We start from the raw sequence: 15539 nt of genomic DNA, 5'->3' as shown, positions 1-15539 counted from the left end.
AGGAACTGAGAGAATTGAATGGAGTCCTTACAGGAAGCGGGGTGTGAGGAGCTGTAGTCGAGATAGCTGTGGGAGTCGGTGGGTTTGTAATGAATATTGGTGGACAGTCTATCACCAGAGATTGAAACAGAGAGGTCAAGGAAGGGAAGGAAAGTGTCAGAGATGGACCATGTGAAAATGATGGAGGGATGGAGATTGGAAGCAAAATTAATAAATTTTTCCAAGTCCCGACGAGAGCTTGGAGCAACACCGAAGTAATCATCAATGTACCGGAGAAAGAGTTGTGGAAGGGGGCTGGAGTAGGACTGGAACAAGGAATGTTCCACATACCCCATAAAGAGACAGGCATAGCTGGGGCCCATGCGGGTACCCATAGCCACACCTTTTATTTGGAGGAAGTGAGAGGAGTTGAAGGAGAAATTGTTCAGTGTGAGAACAAGTTCAGCCAGACCAAGGAGAGTAGTGGTGGATGGGGATTGTTCGGGCCTCTGTTCGAGGAAGAAGCTAAGGGCCCTCAGACCATCCTGGTGGGGGATGGAGGTGTAGAGGGATTGGACGTCCATGGTGAAGAGGAAGCGGTTGGGGCCAGGGAACTGGAAATTGTTGATGTGACGTAAGGTGTCAGAGGAATCACGGATGTAGGTGGGATGGGACTGGACAAGGGGAGAGAGAAGGGAGTCAAGATAACAAGAAGTGAGTTCCGTGGGGCAGGAGCAAGCTGACACGATCGGTCTACCGGGACAGTTCTGTTTGTGGATTTTGGGTAGGAGGTAGAAGCGGGCCGTCCAAGGCTGGGCGACTATCAGGTTGGAAGCTGTGGGAGGAAGATCTCCAGAGGAGATGAGGTCAGTGACAGTCCTGGAAACATTGTATTGATCAGTGACCATCAACTGTAACCTGCACTGCTTGGCTGCATCAACAGTATAAACCTGAATATTGTGCTGCGTGCATCAAATAAATAGGATAAAGTGTCATTTAAGAAACGGATGGAATTTTTAATTGATTCCTACATATATCTGGAGAAAATGGACTTTGTTCTGATTTTTTTTTATCTTTCTTGTGACAGTCTGTCATGATCTTGAAGCCTGCCCTCCCCCACCCCATCTGACATCAAGCAGAAATCAGTGAACATGCTGGAACTCTCCCCTTTATGCTGTTATTTTCACAGTAAAGACCCTTAAAAATGTTACACCTTGTTGAACGAGAAATTGGATTTTTAATGGTTTACTAAAGTCATAATTACTGCTGAACAGTTTCATTTGCCATGAAAACCTAATTTCATTGTTATGAAATCTCAATCTTCTCCATTGTAATAATTCACATGTTTTCAATAACTTTTTTAAAAAGTTGTATTTCTGCTGCTACCCTAATCTCATGCTTATGGCTGAATCATTTATTTCTTTCAATCATTTATTTTAATTAAAAGTGAATAACTGCAGCAAGTAACTCACCACTTGACTCCCCAAAGCCTGCCCACTATCTACAAGGCACAAGTCAGGAGTGTGATGGAATACTCTCTGCTTGTCTGGATGAGTGCAGCTCCAACAACACTCAAGAAGTTTGACATCATCCAGGACAAAGCAGTCCCCTTGATTGGCACCCCTTCCACAAACATTCACTCCGTCCACCACTGATGCACAGTAGCAGCAGTGTGTACCATCTACAAGGTGCACTGCAGAAACTCGCCAAGGCTCCTTAGGCAGCACCTTCCAAACCCACGACCACTACCATCTAATAGGAAAAGAGCAGCAGATAGATGGGAACACCACCACCTAGAAATTCCCCTCCAAGTCACTCACCATCCTGACTTGGAAATTTATCGCTGTTCCTTCACTGTCGCTGGGTCAAAATCCTGGAACTCCCTCCCTAACAGCACTGTGGGTTACCTACACCACATGGACTGCAGGGGTTCAAGAAGGCAGCTCATCACCACCTTCTCAAGGGCAATTAGGGATGCACAATAAATGTTGGCCTAGCCATATCCCATAAGTAAATTTTAAAAATTCAGTGCTTTTAACTCCCTGGTTTGCTGTTCGTGAGAATATTTTAATGTGACTGGCTTCTTACCCTACCTAATTACATCATTGTTTTTGGAGGCCTGGAGATCCTCTTTACTTGGGTGCCAGATTCAAATTGATGTCAGGAAAGGGGAAATCCACACCTCAGAGATCAGCAGATCTTTGTGGGTAACTTCCTTCAAGGCCAGGAACAAACATTACTGCACCACTGACTGTGAACTTCAGGCCTTTGGTTCTCAGAAGCCGCTGAACTACCTTGTGTGCAAGCAATATCCTTATTTCCTGTGTAATTAACTGGTTCAACACCTGTCAATTAGGAACTAAAAGTTCCTAGATGAAAAAATGCCAAGACCCATCTAGTTGGCCTTCTACCATACCGGTACAATAATAATGGACTAACTGGTGACTAATCATAGCAAATGATATCCATTAAGTAGTCAACAACAGACCCAAACATGAAGCGAGGAAAATCCCCAACACTGGAAGGTCTGGAAACTATAGGTTCAAAATCACCAATCTCTCGCAAACATGCTACACTTAGTGTATGTCATAGTTTAAAATTTTATCCTGCTTGTTCTGAGTGGAGAGAGAGTGTGAACCTGTTGACCGGAGTAGGTCCTATATGAAAGTGAGGGAGGATAGAGCGGGAGAGAATTTTAAAGTAGTGGGAGAAGAGTGGGGCACGTTTTATTGAGTTGCAGATTGACAGAGGAGAGAAAGCAAAATCTCCATGTTGTGAGCTGTGTCCTTTCTGGGTATTCTGAGTCTGCTGTGCACAGGAAAGCTTTTATGGGCTGTATGGTCCCACATGATGAAATAATTTACCCTGTTACCATGTTACTATATTTTAAAAGAATTAACCATTTTTTCCTTTGCCCTTCTCTATCTTTGTTATCTTTTTCTGAGGCAGTGCCTCATGCTGGACAATTGTTCTTTCAATCACAAAGTTGACCAGCAAAACCTGTTGTAACACTACATCAGTCAGCTGTGATTCCTTGCTCTCTTTGTTCTTCTGCAGCTGGATATTCTATGCAATGAAGAAATACTTGGAAAGGATCACACTTTGAAGTTTGTTGTTGTCACTCGATGGAGATTCAAGGTAAACACTACCATGTTGTCTTTAACATTTGACACTCTGTAAATTTCAGTGGTTTTGTTGCAGACGTTTTGTAAGGTCATTGACCCCTTCTGTCCAAAATAATTAGATCGCATTAATTGTATGAACTTAAGAGAGTCCACCTTTGTAACTGATGAGTGTACATTTCATATATATATATACCTGTCATTATTTATCTTGTAGGGTCATCTTCATCCTTCAACTGCAGGGAACTTTCATACAGCAGATAGGTTCCTACATGACTAAGCTGACTAAAGTAATGAGTTGCTGAGCCATAAAGTTCCAGGTTAATTTCTGTTCTGATTAACAATGTTAGTTGTGGCAGTAGATGGGTAAATACAGGGGGTGAGAGGTTGGTTTAGAGGGAGGGCATATGGCCAGTGTTGCTATCCTGTGTCCCTATTGGAAGTACGTGTTTGTAGATCTCAGGCTGAGCGCAGGATTTGGCTCAGTTGCAATGCCTCTGCCCTTGAGGAACTCCTGGCATTAATTCTGTTGTTCCACTTGAACAATGTCAAGTGCCAGAGTGCCCAATACCCATAGAAATGTATTGACAGTGCCTTCAGGTGAGGCGGATGGGAGGAAGAGTAAACCCAGTTGTTCAGTGATGAGAATTAAGTGCAGCAATCCTATTAGGCTCTTGTTAACTAAGTGTAAGCAGTGCTTTCCCCCAGGCGATGGGCTTTTTGCCAAGAAACAGAAAGGAATTAAGTTGTAACTCTTTTGAGTACAAACCCGTTTCCATCTGTTTCAGATGAAGTTACATTATTTCATAGTTTGCCATTGTGAGATTTGAACTCTTGATCTTGGGGTTACAAACCCAGTACCATAACCACTTGGCTATTTAGGCCAAGCTCAAAATGATAGAAATTAAGTTGTAACATGGTATATCAGTAATCGTTAATAAATGTAATGTGTATTCTCTGAAAGCAAATGAGTGACAAGTTGCGAAGCCATTGATATGACGAGATTGTTTGCAATCTAAAAATGAAAATGGTTCTTCTAATTTCTGTTTTAACATGATGAGGGTTCAAGTTTCTCACATGAGTTTTGCTATTATCAATGTTAATTTTGGCTATAAGTGAGTGATTTGCAATCTTTATTATAGATTAGTCTTGTTTGCTTAAGCATTATATCCTGGTAGCACTTCAGGCTATCTTGAGTTTCTTTGATAATGCTGCCCTCCACTTTCATTTACACCTAGAAATCACTGCTTTGCTTCATTCACCACCATACAAGTTACAGTTAAGCATTGTTACCATTGTGGAGTTGTTACCAGACCCTAACTCAACAGGGCATGGTTTCCCACCCCATCTCCCAAAGAGTCAGTGGGGAACACATTTCTCCCGATATTGGCTGCCCCTCACTGGGGAGGAAGTCCTACCTCAGAGAACTGGCAGCTCAATAGTCCCAGTAATGTAGTGACCAGGACTGGGAGTACAAGCAGATTCCAAGTCCCAGGGTTCAGGACCAGGTATGTGCAGGAGGTCTCACAGCAGGGAGCGGAGCTGAGGCCCAAGGAGGGGGTGGGGGTCTTGATGGGAAGGCCAAGGGAGAAGGGTGCATCTCTGGGGGCAGAACCTGTGGGTGGTGGGGCTGTGGGGGTGGCTAGTGTGGAAAGGCCAGTGAAGGAGGTGATCACCTCCCACACCCCACCAACCTTCAAGGCATGAACAAAGAACAAAGAAAAGTACAGCACCGGAACAGGCCCTTCGGCCCTATGATTATATTGCCCGTCAACTAAAACATTTTGCACTTCCGTGGTCCGTTTCCCTGTATTCCTATTCATCCTATTCATGTATTTGTCAAGCTACCTCTTAAACACCACTATCGTACCTGCTTCCACCACCACCTCTGGCAGTGAATTCCAGACACTCACTACCATCTGCGTAAAAAACTTGCCCTGCACATCTCCTCTATAGTTTTCTCCTCTCACCTTAAATCTATGTCCTCTAGTAATTGACTCTTCCACCCTGGGAAAAAGCTTCTGACTATCTACTCTGTCCATGTCATTCATAATTTTGTAAACTTCTATCAAGTCGCCCCTCAATCTCCGTCGCTGCAGTGAGAACAATCCGAGTTTCTCCAACCTCTCCTCATAGCTAAAAACCTCCAGACCAGGCAGCATCCTGGTAAACCTCCTCTGCACCCTCTCCAACGCCTCCACATCCTTCTGGTAATGTGGTGACCAGAATTGCACGCAATATTCCAAATGTGGCCTAACCAAGGTTCTATACAGCTGCAGCATGACTTCCTAGCTTTTATACTCAATACCCCTGCCAATGAAGGCAAGCATGCCATATGCCTTCCTGCGTTGCCACTTTCAGCGACCTGTGGACCTGTACACCCAGATGCCTCTGCCCGTCGATGCACTTAAGGTTTCTGCCATTTACTGTATAATTCCCACCTGTATTAGACCTTCCAAAATGCATTACCTTGCATTTGTCCAGATTAAACTCCATCTGCCATTTCTCCGTCCAAGTCTCCAACCGATTTATATCCCGTTGTATCCTTTGACAATCCTTTTCACTATCTGCAACTCCTCCAACCTTAGTGTCGTCTGCAAACTTACTAATTAGCCCAGTTACAGTTTCCTCCAAATCATTTATGTATACTACAAACAGCAAAGGTCCCAGCACTGATCCCTGTGGAACACCACTAGTCACAGCTCTCCATTCAGAAAAGCACCCTTCCACTGCTACCCTCTGTCTTCTATGACCAAGCCAATTCTGTATCCATCTTGCCAGCTCACCTCTGATCCCGTGCGACTTAGTAAGGATATTGACCTGGCCGCATCAAGGTGCAAACCGCCTGGCTTGTACAGGTCCCACCTCCCCCAGAACTGGTCCCAGGAATCTGAATCCCTCTCTCCTACTTCATCTCTCCAGCCACGCATCCATCAGCTCTAACCTCCTATTTCTATGCTCACTAACGTGTGGCACTGGTAGTAATCTGGAGATTACTACCTTTGAGGCCCTGCTTTATAATATCTTACCTAGCTCTCTCAAATTTGCTTTCAGGACCTTATCCCTCTTTCTACCTATGTTGTTTGCACCAGTGTGAACCATGACCTCTGGCTGTTCACCCTCCCCCTAAGAACATCCTGCAACTGCTCCTTGATATCATTGACTCTGGCGCCAGGGAGGCAACATACCATCCTGGAATCACGTCTACAGCCATAGAAACGCCTGTCTGTTCCCCTAACTATTGAATCCCCTATCACTCTTCCTGTTCCACTCTTTTTCCTTCCCACCCGTGCAGCTGAGCCACACGTGGTGCCCCAAACTTGGCTCTCCCCTGAGGAAGCATCACTGGCATCTGAAATGAAAAACCAGTTTGTGAGCAAGATAGTGCAGGAGTCCTGTGTGTTTGGTCCTCCTAGACTTTCTGGTGGTCACCCATTCACCCTCTGCCTGCACTCTTCTAACCTACACTATGACCATCTCCTTAAACATGCTATCCACATGTCCTCAGTGTTGCAGATGTGTCTTAATGTTTCAGCCATCGCTCGACTTCTGACATCTGGATGTCAAGTTTCTGCAGCCAGAACCATAGAAAATTTATGGTACAGAAAGAGGCTGTTCACCCATCGTGTCTGCACCGGCCAGAAAAGAGAAAAAAATGAACTAGCCGCTCATTTTGATCCCATTTCCAGCCCCTAGTCTGTAGCCTTGCAGGTTACAGCACTTCAGGTGCAGATCCAAGTGCCTTTTAAATGAGTTGAGTGTTTCAGCCTCAACTACCAGTTCAGACAGTGAGTTCCAGATGCCCACCACCCTCTGGGTGAAAAAGTTTTTCCTCATGTCCCCTTCTGTCCTTTATCCAATCACCTTAAATCTATGCCCCTTCAGCTAGGGGAAACAAGTCTTTACTGCCTACCCTATCTAGGCCCCTCATAATCTTGTACACCTCAATTAGGTTACCCCTCAGCCTCTTCCGTTCTAAGGAAAACAACCCCAGCCTACCCAATCTCCCTTCATAGCTGCAATTTTCAAGCTCTGACAACCTTCTTGTGAATCACCTCTACTCTCTCCAGAGCAGTTATGTCCTCCCTGTAATGTGGTGACCAGAACCGTATACAAAATCCCAGCTATAGTTCCATCATTACATCCCTGCTTTTGTATGCAATACCTCACCCAATAAAGGAAAGCATTCCGTATGCTTTCTTTACCACCTTATCCACCTGTCTTGCCATCTTCAGGGACCTGTGGACATGCACTCCAAGGTCTCTCACTTCCTCAATCCCTCTCAATATCCTCCTGTTTATTGAGTATCCCTTTGCTTTGTTTGCCTCCCCAAATGCATTACCTCACACTTTTCTGGATGAATTCCATTTGCCAGTTTTAGCCCACTCAACCAAACCCTTAACATAACCTTGGAGCTATTCTCTTCACTATCAAGTACACGGACAATTTGTGTGTCATCTGCAAACTTCCCAATCATGCCTTCCGCGTTTAAGTCCAAATGATTAATATATATGGTAAACAGCAAGGGTCCCAATACTGAGCCCTGTGGAACACCTCTGGAATCTGTTTTCCATTCGCAAAAAGACCTATCGAACATTACCCTTTGTTTTCTGTTGCTGAGAGAATTTTGGATCCAACTAGCCACTTTCCCCTGTAACCTGTGGGATATCACTTTTCTGACCAGTCTGCCATGTGGGATTTTATCAAATGTCTTACTAAAACATCCACTGTACTACCCTCATCAATCCTCCTTGTTACTTCCTCAAAAAATTCAATTAAGTTAGTAAGACACGATCTTCCCCTAACAAAACCATGCTGACCTGTCCCTGATCAACCCCTGCCTTTCTCAGTGACAGTTTACCCTCTCTCTCAGAATTGATTCCAATAATTGGCCTGCCACCAAAGTCAGACTGACCAGCCTATAATTTTCTCACCTATCCCTCACACCCTTTTTAAATAATGGTACAAGGTTTGCAGACCTCCAATCCTCTGGTAACATGCCTGTATATAGTGAGGTTTGGAAAATGATCCACAAAACATTCACTGATTCCTCCCTGGCTTCCTTTAAAGCCTGGAATACAATCCATCTGGCCCTGGCGATGTATCCACTCTCATTACGCTTATTGTACCTAATATTGCACACTCCTCTTTAACTGGAATATGTGCATCATCAGCTGGTGGCACTTCCTGCACATGTGCTTACCTAGTCAACGTAAAGTGTCCGCGACTGTCCACATGCCACAGGATGGACATTCTGTGCCATTCAATTTCAAAGGTTATTTATTTCCTCAAGTCCAAAAATGCAAAGCACCCAGGGACCAAGGATGGTTGCGCACATTCCATGTAAACCTTTCAGGGGTAGGGTCAAGGCCATTCACCTTGACTGTGCCAATAACATGGGGATCACTCAATTAAGTTTCAGTTGGTAGCTTGTGATCGGCTGCAACACGACACAATCTCTCACACAAATACTAAATGTCACTATTTAGATTAACTGATTTCGATAACGACAGTGCCTTTGGTGGATAGGCCTTGACAGCTGATGCTAAGCCTCTTCACTAAGGCTTCCCCATCTGAAACCAGCCTTAATTTGGTGCAACCTATTCACGTGAGGGGCCACATTTCAATTTTTTTTTACTCAAGGGGCTGATGAACAAATTTCGGAGAAGATAAGGCTTAGTATAAAATTAAACATGAATTTCAAAGCAAAATCAATGTCAAGCTATAAATTGATCATTTAAAAAAAATTAATTACTAAGAATGACTATTAATAAGTGCCAAGTAGTAGAGCTAACCAGTAAAACCATTTTTTTTTGCCTTTCCACTTGAGAAACAGAGCTAGAGAGAGAGAGAGAGACTAGGCCCCAAGTCCTGATCAAATTTATTGGGGCCAAGCTAAGGAGTTGGTTTTAGGATGGAAAGTAAAGAAGTTGAATCCGAAACTAGGGTCCTGAATCTAAATAAAGGGAACTACGAGGGTGAGGCGCGAGTTGGCAATGATGGATTGGGGAACCTTACTAAAAGGGTTGACGATGGATAGGCAATGGTTAATATGTAAGGAACGTATTACAACAATTATTCATTCCTGTCTGGCACAAAAGTAAAACAGGAAAGGTGGCTCAACCATGGATTACATAAGAAATTAGGGATAGTATTAGATCCAAAGAGAAGACATGTAAAATTGCCAGAAATAGCAGCAAACCTGAGGTTTGGGAGCAGTTTAGAATTCAGCAAAAGCAAACAAAAATATATTGATCAAAAGGGGAAGTGGAGTATGAGAGTAAACTTTCAAGGAACATAAAAACTGATTGCAAAAGCTTCTATAAATATGTGAAGAGAAAAAGATTAGCAAAGACAAATATATGTCCCTTACAGTCAGAAACGGGGGGAAATTATAATGGGGAACAAAGAAATGGCAGAAGAATTGAACACACATTTTAGTTCTGTCTTCACAAAAGAGGATACAAATAATTTCCCAGAAATGTTAGGGAACCAAGGGTCTAGTGAGAGGGAGGAATTGAAGAAAATCAGTATTAGTAAAAAAAAAAATGGTGCTTGAGAAATTAATGGGGTTAAAGGCTAAAAACACCCCAGGGCCTGATAAACTACACCCCAGAGCACTAAAGGAAGTGGTCCTGGAAATATTGGGTGCATTGGTGGTCATCTTCCAAAATTTTATAGACTCTGGAGCAGATTGGAAGGCAGCAAATATAACTCCGCTATTTAAAAAAGAAGGGAGAGAAAAAATAGAGAATTACAGACCAGTTAGCGTAACATCAGTAGTGGGGAAAATGCTAGAATCTATTATAAAAGACGTGGTAACAGAACACTTGGAAAGCATTAACGGAATTAAACAAAGTCAGCATGGGTTTATGAAAGGGAAATCATGCTTAACTAATCTATTGGAGTTTTTTGAGGATGTAACTAGTAGAATAGATAAGGGAGAACAAGTGGATATGGTGTATTTGGATTTCAAGAAGGCTTTTGATAAGGTCCCACATAAGAGGCCAGTGGGCATAATTAAAGCACATGGGATCAGGGGTAATATACTGGCATGGATTGAGAATTGACAAATCGGAAACAGAGAGTGGGAATAAATGGGTCTTTTTCTGGGTGGCAGGTGGTGTACCACAGGGATCAGTGCCTGGGCCCCAGCTATTCACGATATATATAAAGGACTTGGATGGGGGAACCAAATGCAATATTTCCAAGTTAGCTGATGACACAAAACTGGGCGGGGTTGTGAGGAGGATGCAAGGAGGCTTCAGGACGATTTAGACAAGTTGTGCATCTGGGCAAACACATGGCAGATTTCTTTTTAATTCATTCATGGGATGTGGGCATCACTGGCTAGGCCAGCATTTTTTGCCCAAGCCTAATTGCTCTTGTTCAGAGGGCATTTAAGAGTCAACCACATTGCTGTGGATTTGGAGTCACGTGTAGGCCAGACAGGGTAAGGACAGCAGATATCCTTCCCTGAAGGAATTAATGAACCAGATGGGTTTTTACAACAATTGACAATGGCTTCATGGTCATCATTAGACTTTTAATTCCAGATTTTGATTGAATTCAAATTCCACCAGCTGCTGTGGTGAGATTTGAACCCGGGTCTCCAGAGCTTTCCCCTGGTTCTCTGGATTACTAGTCCAGATGCAGTATAATGTGGATAAATGTGAAGTTATACGCTTCGGTATGAAGAACAGAAAAGCAGAGTATTATTTAAATGGTGATATATTGGGAAATGTGGATGTACAAAGGGTTCTGGGTGTCTTTGTACACCAGAAAGTAAACAGGCAGGTGCAGCCAGCAATTCGGAAGGCAAATGGGATGTTGGCCTTCATTGCAAGAGGATTTGTGTTCAGAAGTAGGGATGTCTTACTGCAGTTATACAAGGCCTTGGTGGGACCACACCTGGAGTATTGTGTGCAGTTTTGGTCTCCTTACCTGAGAAAGGATATACTTGTCATAGAGGGAGCGTAGCGAAGGTTCACTAGGCTGATACTGGGGATGGCAGGACTGTCATAGGAGGAGAGATTGGTTCAACCGGCCCTGTATTCACGAGAGTTTAGAAGAATGAGAGGGTGTCTAATTGAAACGTATAAAATTCTAACAGGGCTAGACAGAGTAGATGCAGGGGTGATGTTCCCCCTGGTTGGGGCAGGCCATTTAGGACTGAGATAAGGAAAGATTTCTTCACTCAGAGGCTGGTCAACCTTTGGAATTCTCTCCCACAGAAGCTGTGGAAGCCGGGTCACTGAGCATATTCAAAGCAGAAATTGATAAATATTTGGATATTAGGAGCATCAAGGGGTATGGAGAGAAAGTGGGAATGTGGCGTTGAAATAGAGGATCAACCATGACCATATTGAATGGCGGAGCAGGCTAGAAGGGCTGAATGGCCTACTGCTGTTCCTAGTTTCTATGTCTTTGAACAGAAACATCCACTTCCAGCATGGATCATCAATGATACTATCTGCACACATCCAAATCAAACATTCTGGCAAAATCAGCCAGTGCAGTTTGGAACAGTCTGATAGGTGACGCTGCTGTTTATGAAAATGGAACAGCTGGTGGGCCTGGGCTGCGTTTGCTTTCAATGCCGTGTATGTACAGTTGTATGCATGGCCGTCGTCTTTATACAGGGTCGTGTGCAGCAGGGCGCAGGTATGGTGATCACTGGCTCTGAAATTGCAAATACTACAGCACCAGCAGCAGAGTCTCTCAGAGGTCCCACAGTTTTCTTTATCCCATTTGATTTCCTTAACATTTTTTTTGCCTTTTGTACCCCCCATTCTTTTGGAAAGGCACCTTCCTTCCAGTAAGCCACCTTGTCATAGCAGCATATCTCAATGGTGTGGAAGGGATGGTGCTGTGCTAGGAGAAACAAACCCGCAACTGCAAATGGAAATGCAGCTGTCACTGGGTGGATCAGAAGCCTCCCCTCCCTCCCCATCCTGATCCCCGGAATCAGATGCAGCAGGGCTCAGAAACTGGGTGAGGGCCTTCTAATCATCACTGTGTCTCCTGCAAACAATAACATGGATTCTGCGCATGCACAGCCAAGTTGACAGGAGACACGGTGGAGCTGCAACAAAGCTCTTTCTGTCTGGTTAGGGATCTACTTTACAAATCCACAACAGGGCAGTACCTAACAAAAAACAAGAGCGAGGTAGGGGCAGAAAAGGAGAACAAGATAGTGAAGGAGGAGAGCAAAAGTGTGGGAGACAGCAGTGGAGGAGAGTGTAATGCAAGAAATGAAAAAGGAGAAAGAAAAGAGGAGGGAGACAGAAGTCAGAGGTGGCAATGGCCACAACTCAAAGCTTTAAAGATATGTCAAGTAGATTGGCAAGTGGGTATGGCATCTGATGGTGATTCTGTCTGCCTAAGATGCATGAATCATTGGTGTCTCATTTCTAGTATGACACTTGGGTCTGGCTCACTGCTGTAAAAGATTGGTTGGCGTTGCAGTACATTTAAAGCGATAAATGCTTTCTCTGGTCATTATTTTTAAAACTAATTTTATTTATTTATATATTTATTTAGTATGTTATGCTAACTGGTGATCTGTGCTATATTTATAAAGCTGTATATCCCTCTCTCTTTTTGAAGAAATCGCCCCTCCTGCTACATTACAGGCCAAAAATGGACCTGCTATGACATCAAGTTTTACCGCCAGCAAAACTTCATAAGGTGCAACTTTTGCAGAGACTATCACCCAGCACTCAGTCAGTGCATCACTGGACCTAGCATGTGGCACACACCAGCAAACACACACACCCCATCAGAGGTATTGCTCAACTGGGACTGACACAACAAAAGCCTGCTCCTGTGCTCTCTACTACATTGTGTTGGAATCGCTCATGTTTAAGTGGGTTTACAGTCGTAATATATTACAAAAAGGATCAAATGAAATTGCACCAAGACACTTTTTATACCTGGTTTATAAAGAAAAATGCAGTGTCATGAATTTGATGTGTTAGAAGGCTTTGTTGTTGTGGGCACAAGAAATTTTTTATAGTTTACATTTTGACTTTTGCTTTAGCAATTCTGTGAACCTACTTGTAATTTTAAATCATTTTAATGATGCTGTTTGTTAAGCTGTGGGTAGCTTTGGCTTTCTTATTTAAAGGGCCTTTGGGGTGGTTTATATGGGTTCAGTTCAACAATTTGAGGTTGAAATTCTGAGTTTTTTTAAAACTTGTCTGTGAAATTCCTCTGTTCACTGTTTTAACAGAGCCGTTAGCCCATGAGTTAATGACTTTATAAACTAGTGAGTAAAGTGATTTCATATGAGTGTGTTAATACATACACAGTGAAACTTTAGCTTTTTAATCATAGTTGTAAAAAAGAAACTTTTTGTTTTTTTACACTAGCAATTGCACACCAAAGTGAATCTCTAAGGATTCAGTTCTGAATTCAGTCTGTCAGTCTGAACATTGCTGGTCAGGGCACTTGGACCATGCACTGACACCAAGTTCCACTTCTCTGGAACTGAGCATCAGAGTAGTATAATGCAGTACTCACATGGACTGTCTCCCGGCCTTAAAGCCAGAGATTTTGCAGCATTGGGCATGGACACTGCCTGGTAATATACGCCCACACCTTGTTGGAATCTGACCAGGCTCTGTGCAAGTGTTTATAATCATTGGGTTGTAGCATTGCCTGAACCGGGCACCTTCCCATTGATGGTTCATCTTTGTACCTCCAGTGACCTTTAACTATTGCTGAAGAAATGTTAACCTTGTTCAGATTGTTTTAAACACTTTCACGAGGTCTTTTGTGAAATTTCTAGCTACATCTGTTTTTGTGAAATAGTATTAGGTAAGATTTGCTTTTATTGTGTCAGCAGTAAGCATGGGTACTCCATTGGAATGTTCTCACTTTTCAGGTTTACTAAAAGGATATTCTCAGGAGAGGTGATATATGTTTGTTGTATCACAAATCTTAGTTCAAGTCATCACAATCATTTTGAGTGACTCAAAAAAGGACTGCTGTTCACCTGTATTAAAAGATGAAAACTGATAACTCCCAGTACTTGTCAAGAACACTATCCCTAATAAATTCCCATTTATTGTAGTGGAAATCATGGTCTGTTGGTGTGGGAGAGAGAGAAAGTGAGGACTTATGATTGGATTATTGAGGGTTGATACTTTTCCCACCTGTATAGAACAGTTTCTGTAGGATTGTGTATTTATTATATTATAATTATATCTTTTAGTTCCTTGTATCTGGTGTTTAATTTTCTTACACAATGTATACAGATTTCTAAAATAGACAGTCCGCTTTTTAAAAAACAAAATAGCATTAAAGAGAGTTGTGCATTAATATACCAGAGCAGCATTACGCTTGTACAGTGTCTTTGTAAATATTTTAATGTGTATAACTGATTGCAAAACTGTTGGTATAAAATTCCAACCATTGCAACTTCCTGTATAGTGACTCACAAAATACTATTTTTGGCAGCAATGATAAAATATGTTTTTAGATCAGGCAAAAAGAACCTTCACAAAAATGGAGCTTCTATGATTTTTATGATGGATTAAATGAAATTTTATTTCAAAGCTGTATCCCAGTTTAATTTTCAGCATGTGAAAGTTGAGAGGGAAAGATGAGTACAAAAGGTTTAGTTATGTGGCTTGCAGTAAAAAATATTCTCTCTATCCACCTCTGTAATCAGCAGGACCGCTCAAGACACTTGTTCTGTGAAACTCAATGCCTCTTTATCAATACTTAGGGCTGGTGCTGGCAGGTCTGTGATTCTTGATGTAGGAATAAAACTGGATACTGTTGTGCTGCCAATTTTAGTGCAATTTCCCCCATTGTCTTTCCATTACCATACCCTCAACCACCCCCCCTCCCCTCGCCAACCCGGTGCTAACATCCTGTGATGGTGAAACGCTCTTAACATTATCATGGAAATTATTCAAATGTGAGTAATGGTTTATTACTGAAATAAATACCCAGTGGTAATTGCGAAATGTCACCTCATTTTTTACACTGGTTTATTTCTTTTTACTATTCTGTAACATTAATCTTTCTCTGCCTTTTTTTTAAACTTTCATTCACTGTCTTTTTCACACACTTCTTACTCACCAAAGTTCATGATTGAAGATTCTGCCTTGAGGGAGTTGATTGGATCTGGATTTCAGCACATAGGGTGAATCCGCAAGCTGTCTACTTCCGTTTATATCGTGCAAAGTAGGACAATAAATGGAGTGCCTTTACATTTTTGTATCCTCAGTGAGGTTGGCCTCTTTTTAATCATTTTCCTCTGTTTCCTATCTGGCAATACAATTCAAAATAAAACTTCAGTGCCTGCTGTGGAAACTTTGCAAAAACTACAATCATTGAATGAAATGTATTATAAATAGAAGGAGCGGACCATCCACTGGAGGGGACAACACCCAATGGAATAAATAGCCTTTCCTCTTTGCATGC

At 42.6% G+C, this 15539-nt stretch overlaps 1 protein-coding gene across 1 annotated transcript in view; it reads left to right on the top strand.

Annotated features, from left to right (window-relative positions):
* Nucleotides 1-15074, top strand: part of LOC121278680 (polycomb group RING finger protein 3) — a 229300-nt gene extending 214226 nt beyond the window's left edge. Inside the window, exons 9-10 of the mRNA XM_041189022.1 lie at nucleotides 3037-3117; nucleotides 12711-15074. Coding sequence (XP_041044956.1) covers nucleotides 3037-3117; nucleotides 12711-12758 — 129 coding nt within the window. The 3' untranslated portion in view covers nucleotides 12759-15074. The remainder of the gene's footprint in view (nucleotides 1-3036; nucleotides 3118-12710) is intronic.
* The last annotated feature ends 465 nt before the right edge of the window (nucleotides 15075-15539 follow it).

The sequence above is a fragment of the Carcharodon carcharias genome, chromosome 1 (assembly GCF_017639515.1).
Source record: "Carcharodon carcharias isolate sCarCar2 chromosome 1, sCarCar2.pri, whole genome shotgun sequence".
Taxonomy (NCBI): Eukaryota; Metazoa; Chordata; class Chondrichthyes; order Lamniformes; family Lamnidae; genus Carcharodon; species Carcharodon carcharias.
This window is presented reverse-complemented; position numbering and strand designations above follow the sequence as displayed.